This window comes from Brassica oleracea, chromosome C9 (assembly GCF_000695525.1).
Source record: "Brassica oleracea var. oleracea cultivar TO1000 chromosome C9, BOL, whole genome shotgun sequence".
Taxonomy (NCBI): Eukaryota; Viridiplantae; Streptophyta; class Magnoliopsida; order Brassicales; family Brassicaceae; genus Brassica; species Brassica oleracea.
In genome coordinates, this window is record NC_027756.1 from 34,492,923 (window position 1) to 34,505,363 (window position 12,441).

The window sequence follows — 12,441 nt, forward strand, 5'->3', positions numbered from 1 at the left end:
TGACTTATTAGCGAAAGATTAATTACTAGAATAACATTCATTTCACAGCTGATTTATTTGACGATACAGCTGACTTATGATTTTTCATCCTAATTACGACTGATTTATTAGCAAAAGATTAATTACTAAAATATTATTCTCGTTTCAGCTAAGTTACGTTGTACTTGATGGCTGATTTATTTAGACTGAGTTATGTTTTCGTTTGGTGGCTAACTTACAGATTTTCCATTTCATCAGCTCTTATTTGCAATGTCATTACAAATGTTACAACAGTAAAATGAGGGTCTATTATATTCTTCATTCTTCATCTTATTTATTTATTTTCTTCATCTTTTTCTGAGATCTTATGTTTCCGCAACTTGGTTTAAATTAAAAAACATAGATTTAAAAAAATTGAAAATCTGAGACAGATCTACAGTAGATTTCGATGATGATCGGTTAAAGAAGAAGCTTCCTCTCCTCCAATGTCATGTATTGTGGTCCGACATCCTGCTGCTCCCTCTCTCATTGGATTCGTCATCTTGCGGAAGAAGAAAGACTCAAAGAGAGAGATGAAGTATATAAGTCCCGTAAATTGTAAGAAAAGGAGAGAGTTGAACAAAAAAAGTAAGAAAAGTAGAGAAGCCGAAGAAGATGACTAATTTGAAAGCTGATTTTATATGTTTGATGACTCAGATGGTACGTCATCTGAATATGATAAATTTAGTTCATACAGTGAGTCTCCAACACATAAGTTATGTCTGAATTATGCTTACGTTACAGCTGACTTATGCATACGTTACGGCTGACTTATGAATGCGTTACGACTGATTTATGCATACTTTACGGCTGAGTTATATATACGTTACGGTTGAGTTATAATCAAATTATGGTTGAGTTATGCATACGTCATGACTGAGTTATTGTTACAATACGGCTTTGTTATAATCAAATGTTGAGTTATGGTTACAATACAACTTTGCTATAACAATGTTCCCGCCCAAAGTACGAAACGTCGCGAAACAAACTACACTTGACGCCTGAATTATAGGAACGTTACGGCTGACTTATACCATTCAGATATGTTACGGTAGAGTTATGCATACTTTACGGCTGAGTTATAATCAAATTACGGTTGAGTTATGCATACGTTATGGCTGAATTATGGTTACAATACGGATTTGTTATAACCAAGTCGACCAAAAAGCTTCTAGCAGGCTCAAGATTTATCATCCAAACTTAAATTGAATTTAGAAACCAAAAGAGAAACTAAAAAGATAATCTATAGATTAGGAATCAAGAGACAAATCAGTCGCATAAACAACATAGATCTAAAAACTCAAAAATCTGAGACATATCTATTGCAGTGGTTGTCGTCTTCGATCATGGTCGGTTAGAGTATAAGCTTTCTCTCCTCCAATGTCATGTATGGTGATCCAACATCCTGCTGCTCCCTCTCTCATCGGATTCGTCGTTTTGCAGAAGAAGAAAGAGTTAAAGAAAGAGAGAGATGAAGAGGCTAAGTCCCGTCAATTGTAAAAAAAAATGAGAGAATGAATTTTGGCATTTAGATTTCATTTAATCAATGACCATAAATTGTGATCATTGAAAAAAAAAGGTGAGGATAGACAAAAATATAATTTTGAACCCTTTGATTAAAATCCAACAATTGTCATGAAAAAAGCAATATAAATTGTAATTTTAGTTCTTTTCAATTTGTTTTTGAAAATTGCTTAAATTTAAAGAATGTAGTTACAGGTTTAAATCAATTTTTTTAAAAAAAATAATTAGAATTTGAGTTTAACTCTAAACTATAAACCTAAATTTTAAACCTAAACCATAAAATTTAAATAATAATAAATATCAGATTTAATGTTCAAAGATAAACTTTATACTTTTTACAACTTTATAATTCTATAGTTTCGGATTTGAGGTTTAGATTTAAGAAAACATTAAAGTTAGAGGCTTATAAGTAAGAATTGTATAAGTGATTGTAAGAGAACATATATCTCAAGATCAAGTTAAAGTCTCAACTTGAAAATTCAAGAAACTATACACATTCAGTTGATTTATATTCACTTGATATTGATAAGATGATCTTCAATATAAGTTTTTAAAGTACTTGAATTCAGTTTTCAGATTTTAGTGTATGTTTGAGGTATTGCTGAGTTATATAAACGATGTGATTGAGTTATCTAAATGACACATCTGAGTTATATAAACATTTTCTGATTTTAGGGTATGTTTGAGTTATATAAATGACATGGCTTAGATAAATAAACAACACGACTGAGTTGTGTAAACATAGCATAAGTCAAATACAAAATACATAAGTGAGTTATGTTTCTTACATAGAAAACCAAAAATACAGTTTTTTTGCACCATTCCAGTGATAACTCCTCCATGTCTCCAAGCTTCATTGAACTCCTCAGTGTCGTCTCTGCTTAATCTGTCACTGCTTTCTGTCACCTCCATTCTCTTCTTGTTCAATCTTCTCTTTTACTCATATATGAATTTTTTTTTAGATTATCCAAATATGGGTATCAAATCACAAACAAACTTAAATGAATACATCCCACAATTGCCAATTTGGGTGTTTTTTGGAATGTATTTGTCTTTTCTCCTCGGAATGCACATTTCTTATAGCTAGGTTTTCGGAGATTGACGGGAAGTAACTCAGCCACAACTGCATATATAAACCAGCCGTAAAAAAAAGTAACTCAGCCACAACATAAATTAAAATTCAGCCACAAACTCGAAAAACTCAGCAGAGAAGATGATTTCGGGCGATTGCAGCGAAGAAGATTTCGTAGAAACGCTTGCGGAGAAGAAGATTTCGGCGAAGATGTTATCGGAGAAGACAGTTCGAGTATTTCGGACAATAAACAACAATATTGACTCAAAAGATTAGGATTTAAGCGACGAACGGTGAAACTTGTGGTTTTTTTCAACACATGAAATTTAGTTACAAAGACGATTCATTGTTTTTCTTCACTTTTGATCAAAATAATTACAGTTATTAAAGACGTGGATATAGTAATTACTGACATAAATTTGTTGCTTAAAAATAATCTCAATTAAAAAAGAAATTAACCAAGGGCCTTATTAGTAATTTACTAGGGGTATACAAACATTCTAGTAATTTTTAAAACATGTATATTATTCTATTCATATCCCAAATTTCCCGTAACATTCCAGTAATTTTCTCAAAAAAATATTATTAAGAATTTGAATGTCATGTATTCAATACCGACTTCTGAAAGTATTTTACATCTTTCTGGTTACTGATGTATTTTCTTCCTTAGTTACAAACTAGGATAAGATCCACGCGTGGGGTGAGATATGCATAAAAATCATATATTCAAAGTAGGGTTGTTCAATACAGATTTTGGTCTTGTCTCGGCTCAGTTTTTCGATATTTTGGTTTATAAAAATTAGATACCATATTAAAATCATATTTGTTTTGGTTTGGTTCAATTTATATATTGTTGGTTTTTGGTTTATTCAATTTTAGTCTGGCATGGTTTGGTTTTTCGATATATTGGTTTATAAAAATTAGATACCATATTAAAATCATATTTATTTTGGTTTGGTTCGGTTTATATACTGTCAGTTTTTGGTTTATACCAAAAAACTTAAACTATATTTATCTTTTATTAAATTTTGTCAATTTAATTTTGTACTATTATATACATCAATTTTATTAAATACTACTCTAAATTTAGAATGCTTTTCTTTTATATTTAACTATTAAAAATAATTGTTAAATTATAGTTATTATAGATTCATAAAAGAAAAGAAAAATGGTTAGTAATATACTAAATTTAAGACAAATGTAATTATTCAAATTAACGTCTTAAATATTAAGATCATATAAATAAAATAAACTACATGTATATAAATATTAAGATTATGTAATTTACATAAAACTATACAACTATATTTTAATTAATCATTTTATATGGTTTGATCGATTTATATACTGAAACCATATCTATACACCACGGTTTCTAGAAATAACATATATTCGGTTTATACAGTGTTACCAAATCAAACTATAGTAGTATAGTTTTATGTAAATTATTATACATGAAAATGTTGTCGCCGATATGATTACATCGAATGATGATGATATCGTTGGAGTACTAGCAATAATTTATATAAGATTATTCGTTAGGTTAAGGTGAAGGTATAATAGCATTAACTGTCGCGCAGCCTAATAATTATTTTTTTCCTTAGTTACCGTGATTTTTTGGGCAATAACTCGGAGCCAAAGTTTGTTTAGTATTCAATATAAATTCCCATATATAGGTCATACAGAAATATTGTGTGTCGAGCAAATATATTCGATGTATATAATAGTTATTTGATTAAGCTTTATATATTTATTTTTTCGTTAATAGATAAAAACATAATATGTATAATATATATACCTACCTAAATTACATTAATTCTAAAAGTAGGTAACACGGTTAATGAAGATTTTGTTTTTCGTTATAAAACTAATATTTCAAAATTATTTGATTGATTTCTGGTTTGGTTAAATTGAAATTTCAATGCCACATAAGCAAAATCAACAGTGTATAAACCGTATATTAATTATAGAGTCCACTGATATTGTTTTGAAATATATTTCATTGTTCTATACTCGGATATATAACAATCAATGATCTACTCCTTCGATATTATACAATTTTCATTGTTTACTACTTGGTTTAATAAAGAAATTAGAAAAGTTACTATTGAATAAAACACACTCACTTCTAAGTCGTTTTATGATTTGCTTAAAGAAAAAAAATTGACCTCTAAAAAATTTATACCACATTGTCTCTGAAATCTAAAACCTATAACACATCATACCGTCTTTGATAATAATTTTGACCGTTAAAGAACCTATAACATCCGTGGGTATGTGTTGAGTTTTGAACAAAACATTACTCTGAAATTATTTGAGACAACTTGGTATACATAATGGTGAAAAACATTTATTGAAGACCTTGCTCATTGTAAAAATAACTCATTATAAAAAAAAAATCAGTGGGAGGAATCATATGTGGGAATGCGTTCGTTATGAGAACGAAAACAAATGATTACAATAAAATTGTTTGCACTTTATTAAATCAAAAATGAAAAAGGTTGTTGTGAATCATAAAAGATAATATTATATAAGCATACTTTTGGGGCAAACCATATGTTTTTTGGGCGACTATAATTATATGTCGCAAACAATTTTATCTTTATAGACATTAAGTATTAAATTTATCATATACATTTATGTTTGGGTTAATATAAGTTTTTCTAACAATTGAATTTTGAATTTACTAATTATTCAATTGATTTTAATGATGCCACATAAGCCAAATTGATATCCTAAACTAATGACACTTAAGTAAAGTTTTTTTTTAATTAATACAAATTTAAAGTTATAATTTTTTAAATGATTCTCAATTAATATATTAATATATAGGGGATATTAATATACCAAATTCAACATTACATTTTTTAAACAGGTAAGCTGGTGTCGGAAAAAAAAAACAGGTAGGCTTGTAACTTAAAATATGCTTAAACATCACACGAGCTTGAGGACCTTAACCCCAAATCCAATTCCTAAAAACGTAGCAATGGCAATCCCAAATATTCCGACAAGAATCCCAGGGACTATCAACGAGCTCCATCCTTTTTCTGTGGCCATTCCAGCAGCAGTTGTGGGGCCTCCAACATTAGCGTTTGATGCAAGAAGCAAATGCTTTAGCTCTATTTTCATCACTTTTCCTATTCCCAGTAACACCCCCATATGTATCACTATTTGTAACAAAGCAAATATAAATATGCTTGGTCCTGTGTCTATTACACTCCTTATGTTACCACTAGCTCCCAACACTGCAAAAAACACCTGTTTTCCGTATATTCTAATTTCATCAGACTGAATTGGTCGTTGATATCATCAATAAGGAAAAGATGGTGAAAATATATCTCTTGAATCATAGCATCTCACCTGCATGAGAACTAGAGCCATTGCTTCTCCAGCTGGTGCTAGATGGTCAAACTGAGACGGAAATATAGTTGCTAAAACAACAACTATAGCAGTAATTGCTGGTAAGCTACCACCCGAAATACCGAAATACTTTGTGAAAACAGTTGCAACTTTGCATATAGCTAAAGACACAACTATTCCTGTAGCCATTTGTATCACAGAGATTTTATCTCTGCCTTCGTTCAGCTTCACACAATCTTGCCATTGCAAAAAAAAAAAGAACACATTATAAGATTAGTTCTGAATTAAACACAAGTTAGGTATATATCATCACCATCTTACCACTAGTTTGTGGTAGTAAAGATTCAGCAGGTATTTTAGAAGCTAAAGCGAACAATGTCATGAAATAGAAAGCGCATATTACGCTATCCGCAGCAAGTCCAGCTGCTATTACTGAAGACGAAACATCAAGAGCTTTCGCTATTGCAATGTAGTTTCCAGCTGCACATAAACAATAATAATAAAAAAACTTTATATTGTCACAAAAATGTGATTTAAATTGATAATTTTGTTACCTCCACCAATATGTCTTCCCATAAGGGCAGCTGCTATCTTCCAACTATCAGAACCAAGCGATTTCATCGGTACCAGAACGTAAGCCAAAACTGTACCAACTGTTGTAGCCACTATTTTTCACAACAAAAGAATGGCTTAGATAAAAGCATAGTTTCGAAAGCAGAAAAATGATCATGTAGATAAGTGGTGGAGGGATTAGCATTTTATACGTGATCCGATAAGAAAAGCAAGGAGAAGTTTTCCAGTAGATTGGATGACACGGCGCAAATCTGCCCTAAACAAAAGCAGAGGAACAGCTAAAGGGAGCAAGAAATTCATCATTACAGAGAAAGCAGGAGATTCGGAAGATATGATTCCTAAGTTGCTAGCTGCAAGTCCTATCAAAGTGCTTACAAGTGCACACTCATCGCACTTCCAATTCTGGTCTTCTCTGACCTATAATGTTTCAAAAAAAAAAGATGTCCGTTTTTTGTCCAAATAACTAAGTTAAATTAGTCAACATGGTTTCACACTTTAGGTCCCATCTCTTTCCTCTTGTGAGAATCATAGAAATTTGATCAAAATGTTGACGTACCAAAGACCGAAAGTTCCAGTGGCGAAAAGTGCAGTCCACATTCCCCATTGATCATTAGGAGAAATTAGAGGCGTGCTTAACAGCGATCTCACTGTAACCAATCGGGTCGGAGATGATACTTCCGGTCTGACAAATATCTCACGACAGAACCGAGATGAATGCGATGAAGAAGAGGAGCTAAGGGGTGAAGAGACTTCTCCAATAGAGAAGGCGTGAGAGTTTTGGTGGGAAGCAGTGTTACGTCGTCGGAGAAAAGTTTTGGACGCCGGAGATGGGATGGAAGTTACATTCAAGAACGGCAGAGTCGTCACCATGTCGCAAAGGTAGTGAAAGAGAGATAGAAGAGATGTATTATGTGAGTGAATGATTCTGAGTCGATAATCTTTGCTTTATGTAAGGGTTAGGTTACGGTGATAGTGGAATTGTCACTACGTCGGAGACATGAGTGGAGACGAGAAAGAGAAAAGTGTACTTTTTAGAACTAAACTATTTGAATGATTGTTCGAAAATTGCATACTTTACTAATAAAAAATGTATTCCAAGTTGCAATAAAGAATGTATTCCAAGTCTAATAATGATTTTGTATGGAAAATGTGTGTTTTATTGATATTATGATCTGATACAAGTGAATAAGAGAATACAAGTGTGTTGAGCATAGGTTTAATATGTAAAGCTTATTAGGATCCCATTCTCCTTCTCCTTGGATCTTCTTTTTATACGAGTTGAGAGATGTGATCTTTTTTTTTTTTTTTTTTTTTGGGCAACAAACCGCTATTCTATTACTCAAACTTAAGATGGTTTTGGTAACCAGATCGGAATAGAACAACCAATAAAGCAAAGCAGCTAACGAATCGACAATTTCATTTTGCGTCCTTGGGAAGTAGCTGATCTTGAAGTCCGAAAAACACATCTGGAGAGTTTGTATTACCTTCGGCTCATTTGAGAAGTTTGGCCAAGCTTATGGGTCCATTATCATTGCAATCAGGTCCTTGCAATCTGTCATAAATCTCTGACAGGTTGAGTGTTGTAGCATACTCTCCATTTCTCATCTTAGCGCTTCCAGTTCCGAGTGTAGTGCTGTCTCACGCCTCCTTAAGTTCTGTGTCCCCATAAGTTGGATCTTCCCCATGTTATCCTTCCAAACCCATCCAATTCCACTGAACTGATGTGTGGAGGTTCATGAACCATCCACCATACAAATATTACTCAAGCTTAAGGCTTATGTTACTGCGCAGGTCTAGTATCCTTTGCATTATACCATGCCTGACACTCACTCTCTGCATATCTGACTAGCTCCAATGAGTCTCTGTCTATACCTCTGAATAGCTTACCATTCGTTGTCTTCTAGATGTACCAAATTATCCAAGGATAAGGGTCTCTATCATCTTGTGGCTCCATAATATTATTCTTCCGCCAAAATAGATAGTCCATGTTAATGTAGATACTCGAGACAGGGAAAGTTTGACAGTTTGACAGTGTCGATGATAATGCACATGCTTGTAAAGCCGGTGGGCATTCAAAGATCGCATGGGTAACCGATTCTTCTTGGTTCTCCACATCTTGGACAAAAGTTATCACATCGCATATTGCGACGCACCAGATTCCTTGTGACCGCTACCTGCCATGAGATTAATTGCCTTATAAGATGATAAATTTTTGTGGAGCATTCACTTTCCAAGCAAAGGTTTGAAGTGCGGTTATACTAGGCTCTAGAAAAAAAAAATTTCCTCGTCATTTGTCAGTATGTTTTTCGCTACCCAATATCCAGATTTGACTGTATATTGACCATTTTTGGTGTTGTTCCAGCAAAAGGTATCGCGTCGATGAGTAGGGCTTATGGCCAGACTCTGAATAATCGGTATGTCCTCTTGGTCTACATACTGTTCCAGTAATCGAGCATCCCACTCCTTTATTTCAAAATTAATAAGACTACTGACGGTCATCTTTGGATGTACTACTGGGGCTCTGGAGTGAGCCGGCTTTAGTGGAGTTGAGGAAACCCATGGATCCTGCCAAACATTAATTTCATATCCTGAATGCACTTTGTTTCTGATACCCAAAAGTAATACTCCCTCTGTTTTTAAAAGATGTATATTTTAGACTTTTCACATATATTAAGAAAACTTATTAAATATGCATTGTTTTTTGTGAATAACAATTTTTCATAATTTTTAGCCAATAGAAATTCAATAAACACCATTAATTTTTTGAAACTTACAATTTTTCATAAAATCATACATTGAGAAGGTAAAAAATGTATCTTTTTGAAACAAATTTTTTTTCCAGAACATACATCTTTTAGGAACGGAGGGAATAATTTTTTTGCCGTTATAATACTCGTCTACACATAAGATGGGTTATCCACTGCACCAATAACCAACGGTGATGTGATCTTTGCCAAGTATCAAGGATATGATTGGTAAATATTGGAAGAATTGGAAGTAAAATAAACGAAAGAAATGAGAGTAAAATTAGTAGAGTAATCGTGAGAAAAAGATGGTATAGACAAAATAAAGAAAAAACAATAAAATTAAAGTCAGTCTTACGTGTAGTTCCATTGAGAAAAAGAAGAGGTATACTTACCTTGATTCAAACAGTACTTAGCGTTCAAAAATATGAAAACTGTTTTCACCTGACTGACAAATTATTAGCTGGACTGGGAGTAAAAAACTTTTTCACCAAAATATTATTGCCATTAGTGCTATACAATCATACCCCAAGTGTTTTTAATATCATATTTAATGTTCAATTTCTGAATGTTTCGGTTTGACCAGGTCAAATCGGCCTGGATTATCCTCTCAGCTTGGGATGGGTGTGATATTCGCGGCCTATGGTGTCTTTGTTGGGCTTTTGCGATAACGGATTTGATTTTTTTTGTCACGTTTGAAGTATGGTGAAACCTGTCTCCAACACTACAAGGTCAGAAAGAATTATTAGATAGATTGATAAAGAGATGAGATGATTTTAGCTCACAGACATTCAGAAATAATCATTTTGAGTCAATTTTTAGATTATATTTATGGAAAATTTTAATAAAATACAATATCTGTGTTTTGAAATTTGAAATATACTCTCTTTTTTTTAAAAAATGCATCTTCTTAAATATGAAAAGACTTTTTTATCCTAATTTAATATAAAACTAAAATTTAATAAATTTTAATACGAGTTAGTATGTTTTGAAATAATCATATGTTTGAGATAAATACATGTCAATGATTTAAGATAACAAATAGATAAAATTTTGAAATAATTTAAAATCTATATAAACAACTTACACAAAAAATTTAGCATTATGTATTAGGTCAATTTTTTAATAAATTTTACACCTAAAATTTAGTTTGTAAAACATGAAACTTACGATTAAGAAATGCTGTACAAAGTTAATAAAACAAATATGTGAACGAATTGATATCACATTTGTATACTTGGATGTTGTGGTGTTATGACGAATCATTGTTTTTGTAAGTTTCAAATGTTGTAAGAAGAACATTATGCTCCAGGTAGTGCAGTGGCGCAGCTTCTGACTCTTGGTGACTAATATCCTCATTTTTAGTCCTTCTTTGAAAATCAAATTTTACTGGATCTACTGCGTCTTCTACTATTACATATGCGATTGTTTCAAGATTTATCATTCCGAAAGTTAAAATCTCATAAAAACAGCTAGAATAACAAATATGTAAACGACACAAAATAGAAAACTAAAAAAATGAAATATACAACATAAAATAGAAAACAAAAGGAAGATATTACAGAAAGTAGAAGATATGCTTCACAGAAATGGAGAAGTAAAATAAATAGAAAGGAGATATGAGGAACAAGGCGTTTATTTTCCTTTTCTAAAAGAAATTATACGATATGTTTTAGAAAGATATTGTGTAGATTTAATATTATTGTTTTGAAAAAAAAAATCTTGTTAGTTTAAATATTTAGATAATATTATGACAAAATTGTTTTATAATAATTTAAAATATTCAGATTGGATAATTTAGTCAATTTACATATACAAAAGTGTATTTTAAAAACAATTTATATAATGGTGTAGTTTTCAAATTAAAATCTCATATAAATATGTTTTCACAAATTTTCCCTATATTTAATCTGAAAAGTCACTCCTACTATATCATTTAACAAAAATAATAATAATCAGTTTGTATCTTACATATTTGGAGATAAATATTTTAGAAAATAAATCTAAAAGATCGGCGAGCAATAGGAAAGGTAAAAGGCTAAGATATTGTGAAAATGACGGATGGGGCATTATCCCATATATATTAGAGCAATTGCAGCCGATATCGACGTTATAAAGATTATTTAGGAAAATGGCGAAGTGCCCTCCGTCATCTGTTGAGCTTTTACATTAACCCGAAAATACCCCTATATGCTTATACCTGACAACCCTATATCGGATAGCTAGTCCAGGTGCTACTAGAATCAGCAATAATAGCGCGTAAGGGTCACTTTCACGCGAAAAAAAAGTTTTCCATGCAACTGAAAAATTTATATCGCGGCAAACAGAGATATTAAATTCATCATAAAAAATTCTCATCCCTTTCTCTTTCATCTGGTTATTTATGCATACTCGAAGGAGACCAAATTGAATCAGAGAAGCAAGTTAAAAATCAACAATCCTTATAGTAGCCGCAAGAAGAGGAAACATGGTTTCTGTCCGGCTAGTCGACTGTTCTGATTCATCGGAAGAACAACCTATCGGACCGATCCCAGAGATGATGTTTGCAGAGGGAGAAGAACCAGTCGGAGTTCGTGTTCTGACTTATCTGTCATCTCATATTAGTGTTGATGAGATGGTGCACTACAAGAAAACATGGGGATTCTGATGGCCGAAATCGTCGGAATAGACAGATTTCGACGAATTTCCGACGAACCTGTCCGTCGGTATTGTTTTGTCGGAAAAAAAAAATTCGTCGGAATTTCGTCAGAACTTCCGACGACTTTCTGACGAATACCGAGAAACGTCATTCTGACGAACTTCTGACGATATTACGATGCCGACGCACGAGACCAGAGTTCATCGGAAAAACTATGTACCGACGGAGATCGTTCCTCGGACAATTCCGACGTAGTGGATTCCTCGGTGTATTCCGACGGACAATGGTCGTCGGAATATTCCGACGGACAATGGTCGTCGGAATATACCGACGGATATTTGTCTGTCGGAATATTCAGACGAATATTGGTTCGTCGGTAAATTCCGACGGATATTTGTCCGTCGGTATATTCCGACGACCATTGTCCGTTGGAATATACCGAATTATATAAACTTTAAAAACAAATTGATTTTGTAATTTTATATATTTTTTTATATTAATAAATTAAAAAA

General features: G+C 32.4%; 1 protein-coding gene across 2 annotated transcripts; it reads right to left on the reverse strand.

The window, feature by feature from the left end:
• Positions 1 to 5,457: 5,457 nt before the first annotated feature.
• On the reverse strand, positions 5,458 to 7,476 carry LOC106316186 (uncharacterized membrane protein YjcL-like). Of its 2 annotated transcripts, XM_013754053.1 has the most exons (7): positions 7,104 to 7,476; positions 6,923 to 6,964; positions 6,739 to 6,803; positions 6,529 to 6,639; positions 6,296 to 6,454; positions 5,975 to 6,210; positions 5,458 to 5,872 (listed from the first exon to the last, which is right to left on the reverse strand). In XM_013754053.1, exons 1-7 carry the CDS (start codon positions 7,415 to 7,417, stop codon positions 5,549 to 5,551), a joined length of 1,251 nt encoding a protein of 416 aa, XP_013609507.1. In that variant the 5' UTR covers positions 7,418 to 7,476; the 3' UTR covers positions 5,458 to 5,548. The 2 variants fall into 2 exon arrangements, with proteins under 2 accessions (XP_013609507.1, XP_013609508.1); XM_013754054.1 differs by lacking the exon at positions 6,923 to 6,964.
• Positions 7,477 to 12,441: the final 4,965 nt, after the last annotated feature.